We start from the raw sequence: 10709 nt of genomic DNA, 5'->3' as shown, positions 1-10709 counted from the left end.
ACTGTCTCTTCTAATTTGACTTTACATACTGCTGGTTGGTTTGTAAAGTTTACAATAACTAGTATTATCATTATGCTATATTTTCAAAAATCATAATAATCTCAAAAGTAATGCCTTGGAGTAGAAAATGTAATGCTTATTAAAATTTAAAACTAAAGTAAGGTATTTGAGTGTGTTTGTGTCTATTGTTTGCCAATATTTCTAACTTTTATTGAATATTCAGTTTCCTACCCTGTTCTCTTAAAGGGTAATTGCCAGGTATCCCACCCCCCTTCGCCCCAACACATGCACACAAAGAAAACACACAGTATAATTCACACGCCTCATTATAGTGAATAAATATTATGCCATTTACACCATCAAACTTAGATTGCTAAGGATGAAGAACCGTTTGTTTCTTACAGAACATTTGTAATAGCTGAAGAAACCATCACAACAATGAAAGGTTCTTTGCACATATGATGGTTCTTTAAAGAACCATGAAGACATCTGAGAACCATTTAAAAACCATAATTTTTCTGAGGCATGTTGACTGTGATTGACAAGCACTGAGATACTAACATGACAAACACAAGAAACATCATGACTTTTTCTCCTGAGTGCCTGCACAAACACCAAATCAAACTCAAAGCTTTTCTCTCTAGTTGACTGGTGTGGCACAATCTAATGATAAAAAGGTCATGCCCTCAGCTTTTGGAGCACAGCTGCACAAAATAACAGCTTTTGGAGCACAAAATGCATTACAGGTTAAACCCAGTACCCAAACATGTTAACAAGGATAAAAAAAAAAAAACTGAAACAAAGCAGGTAGTGTGGTGATTTAGGTGTGTGAGATGCTTTCACTCCCATCAAAGTCACCCAGTGTTGAGAACCCAAATGAGCCCAAAAACCTCAAGGGTTTGCAACCAACAACGAACGTCAAGAAGTGGATACTTGCCTGTTGAGCCAGAAACATGCGAAAACCCAAAAGAGGCAAGACAGCACCTCTTGGTCCCACTCAGGCAGTACGAACACCTGGAAAGAGGAGCCTACAGTTCAGACCCAAGGTCACTGGTAAGGACACCAGCCAGTTATAAGTCTAGTTTTCATTTTCATTTAGTTAGTGTTATGGCCTTTCTAGGTGGCCAGACCATAATATAAGGGTGTCCACCCCTGTCTGAGTTTGTCCTGTTCTGTCAGTTTTGCACTGTTTTGTCTTGTTTTTTTTGCATTTATGCACACTGCCACTTTATGTAGTCCTGGGTTTGTCCGTATATGTCACTATCTAGCCCCAGGGTCTCGGAGGACACGCTGTTCTCATTTCACTCTGTACCAGTCCCTCTTGCACGTGTTAAACTGACAATAAGTCAAATGCCTCACTGCTTCCTGAGCCTGTATTTTGTACATGCGTCGTTGCATGTCTCTGCTCTTTGCGCACTCGACTGGACCCTATACAGTTCTTTTATCTAATCTGCAGCTTCACCATCCTTCCAGCCCAAATCTACGCTAACCACCAGCCCCCCATACCATCATTAATGCTGTTGTTTGTTTCAGTCCGGCTTTCATGAACGTTCTATTGCTGAAAGTTTTATAAATACTACACTACCTTTGATGCGTGTTTTCAGTCTTTAAACTTTTGCAAGCTGAGGAGGATTCTCGCTGCGATCACATTTCACAGTCCAAAGACTGTTTAAAACACTTTTCACCGAAGGTATTGGAAGCAGACTCGCAGAACGTTTCTCCTGACTATTTTCTTTATGGTAAATAGCCTGTGTGCTTTACATGGGCAAACACTTTCAAGGTCAAAGCTTCTGGGTTTGGATTAAACCAGGATGGAGCAAGTGTTACAGTAAGTATCACGTCCCAAACTAGTCCCTAACTAAGAAAAACATGAGAAAAGGGTAATCAAATAAAAAGGCAGTCCACCCCTACATGCTCCTGTATAAAGAAACAGGTAACACAAAGCCTGCTGGTTGAGGTCTATGGCGGTGTCATCTTATATGTTGTCTCCAGGTCAAGGAGACAACATATAACATGGATAGACAGACAGATTTCAAAATAGCCAGCTGGAATTTTAAGGGGTTGAATAACGGGATTAAGAGGAAGAAAATATTAACATATCTAAAGTTATCAAGAGTTGATATAGCCTTTATTCAAGAAATGCACATGTGTAAGTCAGAAGCCTTAAAACTTAAATGTTCCTGGGTAGGTAAAGTCTTTTCCAGTCCTGGAACTGGTAAAAGTAGGGGAGTGTCGGTTCTGATTCATAAAGCAGTTAGCTTTACTGAAACAAAAGTAATAACAGATAAGGGAGGTAGATTTATATCGGTTTATGGACAACTACTAGACACACCAATAATTTCATGTAATATCTATGCACCTAATGCGGACATACTCGCCTTTTTTCATAACCTGTCACAGTATCTTTTGGAATTAGAAGGTGCACAAATAGTGGTATAGGAGGAGATTTTAATCAAATACTGAATCAAGACCTAGATAGATCACTTCCTATGAGAGGCACAGAGAGTAAATCTGTAGTTGCCATAAGGCAGATGACCTCAGATTTAGGTCTGAATGATATTTGGCGGACAATGCATCCAGAAGGCAGGGAATATTCCTTTTACTCTCCGCCTCATAATGTTTATACTAGAATCGACTACTTTCTTATTTCTGAAGCCTTAGTGAATAACTCTTATAGATTCAAGTATTGGTAATATAGCATTCTCGGACCATGTGCCAATTTTTCTATGTCTTGGAAATATTTTACAGATTCCTCAAAGCCGCAGATGGCATTTTAAATGTGTCCTTAATTAAAGACTCTGGGTTTATTAAATTGATAAGAGATGAAATACAATTTTACAAACAGGCAAATAATCGAGAGGACACTACATTGGCTACTTGGTGGGATGCTATGAAGGCATACTTAAGGGGGAGGACAATTTCTTACGCTTCCTTTAAAAAGAAGGCAGCTAACAAGAATATCATTGCGTTAGAAGCCAAATTAAAGGCACTTGAGGCAGTACATTCCCCTACAGAAAACGGAGTTACGTTGAATATACTGTATGAATGTACTGTACAACAGAAAGGCAGAATACGCTTTATTTCGCATTAATCAAGCATATTGGGAAATGGGAGAAAAGCCGAGTCGTTTAATGAATGCAAAAAGTTATGAAGATTTTAACTGCGCCACGTACAACATGGGCCAAGTCCTTTCAGCACTGTGCAGCATGTATGCTATGAACAGAAACACAGATGGACTCCTGGCAATTGTAATAAAATATTACTGCAGTTTCAATTCTTGATGTTTTTTCTTATACTTTTAGGTGGGTTCAGTCCTGTCGGTTATCTTCTAAAAGGTGCTTCATTTTTTAGGCTACAGACGGCAAGATTTTGTAATGTTTCCAATTAATTTTAATGTTGCTAAGATACGCAAGGATTGCAGTGGTGTCTGCCCTCTAAAATTGCTGCTACAAGAATTAAATAATGTCCTTTTTTCCTTGTCAGACTCTTCTTGACTCTTCAGGGATCCACGTGGAAACAGATTCTGCCCCTGTTCAGCAGGTAGTAAGCATCCAGTGTAATTTAAAGCTCAGCCGCAGCCTTATTTCACACTTATTCAACTGTCCTACCTTTCTGTTCCATTCATAGGTTGTTTCTCTTTATGTCTCTGATGAATTGACCATTCACCGTGGTGCTGCTGTGATATTATTATTATTACTGTGATATATTTTTAGTACTGAAAAGTTAAAAAGCTGAATTGGGAAAAACAAAATTATTGTAATTATGTAAAGTTGATGAGCATATTTTTTGTAATTTTGTTTTTTTGAATAACTTATCCATGTAAGAAAACTTATGTCATATTGTAATTCTACTTGATTACCCTGTAAGAGAGCTAGAATTTATATATATATATATATTCATTTCTCTACAACAAAAACAATTAATTAATAGTTTTATTTCCATTTTTTATTCATAATCAGTCTTTGCAGTCCCTTAAATTGTCAGTGAGTGAAAAAAAATCTCAATATCAGTGTTAAATAAATCTATAATGCAGGCAGAAAAGAAGGCAAAACATTCAACATTTCTAACTGCAGTGAAATCTGCAATAAATTCCCTGTTTGAAGAATTAGTACAGTATGAAAGGTTCATTATGAGCTGTATAATTTATCTTTCCAAAGATATCCTTATATCACATGGGTTTCTTCACATTTCTATGAATGAGGTAATCAGATGTTGATATTGGTTGATATTATGTTGATGTAGAAATCCGATGAATATCTCTACAAAAGGCACAATTGTGGTCGGCAATAGTTTGTGATTATTAGGTAAATTGCACTGTTTTAGTATAGTAAATAAATTCATACTCACACACCCATATGAAACACTTACATTCAGATGCACCACCTTAAATCAGTACACTTGCACTGCTTTACAATTAAACCACTGTTTATAAAACTCACTCTTACTAACCAAGTGGCTGGTGTCATTGTGTGTGAGTCATTGTGGCAATGTTGAAGAAACTATTATCAGGCAGTTTTAAATACTTTGGCAGGAGTCTGTGTCTGTGGATTCTACCTGCACAGGGCTCTAACTTAGATCACAATCAAGCTGGGTTCGTGTAGTGAACTTCTGGTTTCATTTTTAATATCCGTGTTGCTCCCCAAATTATTTTTGGACCCACTCCATTTTACATTACACAGTGTTACTGCATTGATAAGAAGCAGGCTATAGAGTTATAAATACCTGCAAAAGTACTTAAAATACCTGTTTGGTAGTTCCTACTACAACGCATGCCCTAGAACCACATATAAATAACCAAAGGACTCACAACATTAATACAATATCAGCCTGATAACAAAAAATGGCTGATAAGATGTTTAAAGAGTTGTGTAACTTGGAGCTGGAACACAGGATCATAGGAGAGGGGTTCTTTCATCTGCTTGTTGGCTGTTTTCTTGGACCCTTAAATTTAAACGTTAAAAAAAGAGTTACCATGTTTTTGTTGCTGCAGACAGCACAAAGGTTAAAAAAGTTTTCTATGTGGTTGAAATGACAAATATTATTATGTTAACTTAAAGTTTAGGCCTACCTTTGTCGTTTTGTCCGTTGACAGACAGAGTACATGAAGATGAGAAATGCCTGAGGACAGAGTGATCATTAACATTGTATTGACATAAAATATCTAAACGCTGCAGCCACTGATACTTACACCCAAAAATGCCAACGCTCCTTGAACTGTAGCAGCCCATTCAAAGCTGAGATGTTGAACAATAATTCCTCCCACAGTGGGGCCATAAAACATCCTTAAAAACAAGCACAAAATTAGAAACAACATCAAGGCGCTAAAAAGCAAAATGCCGGGAAACAAATATATTAGGGACTCACCCAGTGCACCACACTGCACCAAATAACCCAGACACCATTCCAAGTGTACTTAGCCCCTCTTCAAATCCTATTTCACTATGAGGAAAAACAAAATTTGCAGAACATTTGTTTCATCCAGCCGTATTTATGAAAAGAAAACCCACAAGAAAACCCCAAAACAATATACAGCTCATGAATGTTGAGCATTATGTGAAGCAACTCACTATGCACATGTGATGATCTCAGGGAACATGGGGATTGCACTCATACCCAGAGAAAACCCAATTAGACCAAGCATGACGACCAGCAACCACAGGTGACTAAACCAAAACAGAAATACAGAAAAAGATACAGAAGTTAGACTTTTTAAGGCAAAGAGATGAAATAGTGTATAAGCTGTCAATATGTCCCACTGAATACCTCCCTAGTAGTGGTATAAAGTTTAAATATCTGGGCTTAATCATCGAAAGGAACACAGTGCACAAGAGAGGCGAAGAAAAGAATGCAGTCAGGAGGGAGTGGGTGGAGATGAGTTTCAGGGGTGATTTGTGACAGAAATAGTGAAAGGAATAGTGGATAAACTGGACAAAGGATGTTAAAAATAAAGCTGCCAGGCAGGAGGAAAAGAAGAAAACCACTGAAGAGGTTCATGGGTGTACTGCAGGAGGACTGGTGTGACAGAGGAAGATGTTACGGATAGGCTGAAATGGAAGCAGACGATTTGCTGTGGTGAACCCTAAAAGAAGCAGCCAAAAGAAGAAGAAAAAAAGAAGAAATGGTGTAAGATACTATGAAATCTTATGAACATATGACTGCAAAGTAAAGATTTACATTGGGATTTGACGTTTAACCACACTCAAGGGCATGAATGTCATGGCAATTTAGGGCTTTTAACTATCTTTTTCCAGGGCAGAATGATGGTACAGTATAGATATTTATATCTATAGATATATATAGTATAGATATATATTTATGAATTTGAAAAAATATAAATTGGGTGCACACGTTTGGATTCATTTAGGTTTTTTCCTCATTTACACAGAGCCAATTATGTACATATGCTATTTTAATAAGTGTGCCTCCAAATTCATTCATTAATTCAAATCAACAACTGTATCGTTGAAACTTGGACACAATTGTGTGTTCCAGCAGGACAATGATGCTAAACTGGTTTTGGAATAGATAAAGAAGCTAACATTAAGCTTTTTTAAAGCCCTAAGCTCAACCCTATTGAACATTTGTTGACTACAACTGAAAGCCAGATCCATACCAGGAAACCAACCAGTTCAACTCTATAAACTGGTCAAGAATGCAACTAAAATGATCCCAGAAGCATGTTGATGGCAACCAAAAGTGTCTGGTTGAGGATATTTAACCACATATTATTGCTGGCCATTACAAAGAGTGCAGGTTTAAAACACCTTCAAATGGTAAGATCACATTTTTATTCAGAGTGGGACTGTTTCCTGGCAGGTGCGACTGTTTACATTACTGTAAAAATGAGATTGGGAAAATCTACTCCAATCTCTCCTCTGATATGACTCTTGGCTCAGAGGGGGATACACATCTTTCTTAAAATGTCCATCATTTTTAAATACAGAAGTGTTAATTTTACCTGAATCCCACACTAACCTCTGGATGTGAAGAAAAGGGGCGGGACCAAGAAGACAGAAGCCAATTGTAGCAGCGATTCCACCTGTCACCAAGACCGCCATCCTAGTGGCCTGGTGCACAAGATCAAATTTAATTTCAAAATCAACATATTCATTTATATTTTATCATTTTGATTGCTTGGATACATACAGGATATTTATCTGTGAAATACCCAATCAGCGGTGATGCCAGACAATATGGTAAAGATAAACCAAGCATTATTAGTCCCACGGAGCCATTTGAGAGACCGAACTAAGGATGATGGATAGGAAAAAAAGTTGTTCATGCAATCCACATAAAATTCTACCAAACGTAAGCTAATTTGATTATAAAGGATATCATTACCCTGTTAATAGCAAACAGTGACAAAGTGGCATCCAAAAAGCCCAGACCTGCACTGAGAGTGAATACCACGTAGCAAACCAGGATTGTTTTCACATGGGTGAGTAGTCGAAAGAATGAATCCTTCGATGGGACTGCCTCTGAGAGGAGGGAAGCACAAAATACGGCTCAGTTATAATGTGAGAAAAATGAAAAAACACAAAATGGCAATTTTCAAATGGACAAATAATACACCCAAATCTTATGTTTTACATACCAATGGACGGCAGGACGTAAATGTTGAAAGGAACCATAATCAACAGCAAGCATCCAAGACTTAAAAAAGGGACTTCGTAACCAAAAGACTGGTAGAGCCACCCTCCCAGTGGTGGTCCCAGGATAAGGCCGAGTCCTGTGAAAATCTCCAAACTACCCTAAAACAGTAGTGACCCAGATTACTATACTGTGGGAATTTCTTACATCATAGCCAAGAGCCAGTTGTTTTCTGGAGATACATAACAACTTAAACCTATAACGGTTGTTCTGTTTTCGCGTGATTCTAATGTCTAAACAGCATGCCAGTCTGACAAGTTTGTCCACCCTCACCAGAACAGTTGCCACATTGTTTGGGAATATTTTTGCAGTCATGGCGAAAGCAGATGTCATAGCAGCTCCAAAGCCGACAGCGTCAAGCGACCTCACAATAAAGCACAGACTGATGAATATAGGTCCTGCAGGAGCCCGATCAAGAAATCTGCAAAGGAAACAAGCGCCAGCAAGTGTCAAACAGAATAGAAAGATTAAAGGAAATGCAGATGAAATAAATAAGCTCAGAGGAACTGCGTGTGATCTGAAACAAAGGTGATTGTGCCATGGTCTCTGGGTCTTAAACTCGTAGTTTTTAGTTTTTCACTTTACGGTTTTTCTCATTTTGTATTTTGGGCTATATTTGGATTAGGGTTCTGTATTCTTGCTATTTTTACTGTATTCTAGCTTTCTAGTCACATTGTTATTTCTTTGTTTTTACATGTCCTATTTATTTCCTGACGTTCCTTATATTGTTATTATATGCCCTCGGTTCTTAGCTTCAGTTCTTTAGGTTAATTTAGTTAATCCACTTTTGATTCCGTTCCTCCGTTCTTATTTCTGTATTTGTTTTTATTTTCTTGGTGATTGGTGATTAAATCTCTCTTTCCACCTGTTACTTCTCCCCTTGCTATGTTATGTCATTATCTTTCCCCTTGAACTTTGTTATATTGTCACAGTTTGTCCTAGTTTGTTATGCCTTGCTTCCTGAGTCTTAGATTTGGGTCCACAATCTGCCTGCTTGAGAGCTGTTATACTGGATTATAACTGTGTACTTTAATTATCGGTGAATTCCTGGACTCCTTCTTAAGCGGCGTGGCACAGTAGTGTTTAGAAAATTTGCCTACACAAGTTTGGATCTATTTTCTCCTGTGGATTAATAAAAACTTGTTACAGTGATGAATATTTACAGCAGCCCAACATGTATATGGGGATAACACTAAATACACAACTCTGTACTAAACATTGTGGCTAATGTGTTTTCATTCTGTTCATTCAGCACAAAAAATATTGTTTGTTACATTAATAAACATCTGTGAGAAATAATAACGAGAAAATGTTTTTTCCAGCTTCATCTTTATCATAGTTATTATTTTTAGCATAATATTATCATAATACGAAACACAGATCACTTACCCAAATATAATAGTGCAGCACGATGATACAAAAAGTCCTGCAATAAGCATGAACTTTGCACCAATCTGGACAATCTGATACACAAAGAATGGGTCAGCTGCACTGTTACAGACTCTCTGGTTACACCTGTGCTGCAAATTGCCATGCATATGGCATGAAATCAAACACCATACTTACATATTTTCCCAGTACCAATGAACCAATTAGATTGGAGACAGCATAACACCCAAATATGAGACCAACTACAGTCTGACTGGCTCCTTTCTTCACTGCCTAAATATCAAAACAGGACAACAGATAAAATTAGGGGATTTACATAACAGCAACAAAAACAACAAGGATAATGAGAAGTGAATCTCAAAAATAACGTATAAACTATAAATATATGAATAACCCTGACATGAAATTCAACTTTTTTTTTTTAAACAATCGAGCGTTTATTGAACCTCCTGACAAATTAAATACGTAACATATTTGAGTTTTAATTTTTATTACATTTGCTACATCTGGTATTTTTATTTATTTAATGCATTTAATTCATTGCTTAAAACTGTATTGTGTAATTTATTTTAGATTTTTTTGAGGAGGAAAAGAAAAGAAATCACACTGATGATGTATCAAATGTCCCCCCGCACATGTATCAAATATGATAAAGTAGGCATTATGATGTTAAGGTGACAAATGTCTTTTTAACTAACCAGCTTGTTGTGCCACTCTTTTCAGACATTTGCATTTCTAGCTCATGACAGACCTTAAGTTGAACGGCTGATTACAAAAGAGCCAGTCTTCACTGGCCTTCAGGGAGGATGTCTGTTGGTAGCGCATGACTACTCATTCATTGCCTTCAGAAGACATTACTGAGTTCTTAAGGTAAACAATAGCATAATCTGTGAACTGTACAACTACATGGGAGCACAAATACGTTTCCTACTGCAAGAAAAGATTTGCTTGCAGATATATGACTTGCATGTATGAGAGAACGTGTTTTATTTCTTCAGTCAAAAGCTGCATTCATAAGCTAAGTTTTTTAAAGTTTTTATTATCTTGAACCTTTAACCTCTTGTGCTGTAACATGTGATTTGTACCCTATGATGCTGGCTTCCTTGAGCTTACCTCGGTGGGAAAAAATGGGCCCAATATTGAGTAGCAAATCATAGAGCCAAAGTTGACAGACGCCATTGATATTAAGGTGAGAATCTCTTTTCTTGTGAACCTGTGAGGAGGATCTGTTGATTCAGCTGTGGTGTTGTTATCTGTGTTGTTATCTGAAGAGAAAACGGGAAGAGAAACATGAATAATGAGATTAGGCCACGCTGAGTTGAAAGAACATAAAGTTCGTGGTTAAAATTATCGCAGTGGTAAGGGAATAAAGGCAAGAGAAGGCAGCTATATTGAGCTGAGTGACTGCCAACAGTTTTATTTTATTGATTAATTTTTTTACACAGCGTACAAAGCTCACAAACCTGTCGCCGGAAGATCGGGATTCTGGTCCATTTTTAACATCCAGCGGCTGAGAAATGCAGACGATGACAGAACAAATGAAAAAGCATAGGGTAAATCCTGACAGCACCAGCCGCGAAGTAAATCCCTCTGACAGCCTCCTCCGCTACAAGCGACTACAGTCATGTGCAGGGTCTACCCGCAGCACTTCCAGACTTCTTCTTCTTCTT

At 37.6% G+C, this 10709-nt stretch overlaps 1 protein-coding gene across 3 annotated transcripts; it reads right to left on the bottom strand.

Moving 5' to 3' along the window:
• Positions 1-3935: 3935 nt before the first annotated feature.
• Positions 3936-10703, bottom strand: slc18b1 (solute carrier family 18 member B1). 3 transcript variants are annotated; one of them, XM_040041707.1, is made up of 14 exons: positions 10503-10703; positions 10153-10292; positions 9217-9312; positions 9040-9113; positions 7924-8071; positions 7595-7751; positions 7342-7478; positions 7147-7248; positions 6976-7067; positions 5568-5663; positions 5365-5439; positions 5189-5282; positions 5069-5118; positions 3936-4941 (listed from the first exon to the last, which is right to left on the bottom strand). In XM_040041707.1, exons 1-14 carry the CDS (start codon positions 10663-10665, stop codon positions 4893-4895), a joined length of 1473 nt encoding a protein of 490 aa, XP_039897641.1. In that variant the 5' UTR covers positions 10666-10703; the 3' UTR covers positions 3936-4892. The 3 variants fall into 3 exon arrangements, with proteins under 3 accessions (XP_039897641.1, XP_039897640.1, XP_039897642.1); XM_040041706.1 differs by having other exon boundaries at positions 10153-10304; positions 10503-10700; XM_040041708.1 differs by lacking the exon at positions 7147-7248 and having other exon boundaries at positions 10153-10304; positions 10503-10702.
• Positions 10704-10709: the final 6 nt, after the last annotated feature.

This window comes from Simochromis diagramma, unplaced genomic scaffold (genome assembly GCF_900408965.1).
Source record: "Simochromis diagramma unplaced genomic scaffold, fSimDia1.1 OVJJ01000304.1, whole genome shotgun sequence".
Taxonomy (NCBI): domain Eukaryota; kingdom Metazoa; phylum Chordata; class Actinopteri; order Cichliformes; family Cichlidae; genus Simochromis; species Simochromis diagramma.
Note: the sequence above shows the minus strand (reverse complement) of the source record. Positions and strands in the feature narration are given on the sequence as shown.

Bases quoted from the DNA above. Each gene is read 5' to 3' on its own strand.
- slc18b1 (XM_040041706.1), bottom strand. From the start codon at position 10,665: ATGACTGTAGTCGCTTGTAGCGGAGGAGGCTGTCAGAGGGATTTACTT. The intron at 5,664-6,975 runs GTTAGTGTGGGA...GTTTTGGTTTAG, and splicing joins CCTTTTCTTCACATCCAGAG to TCACCTGTGGTTGCTGGTCG. The intron at 4,942-5,068 runs GTAGGCCTAAAC...TTTAAATTTAAG, and splicing joins CAACGGACAAAACGACAAAG to GGTCCAAGAAAACAGCCAAC.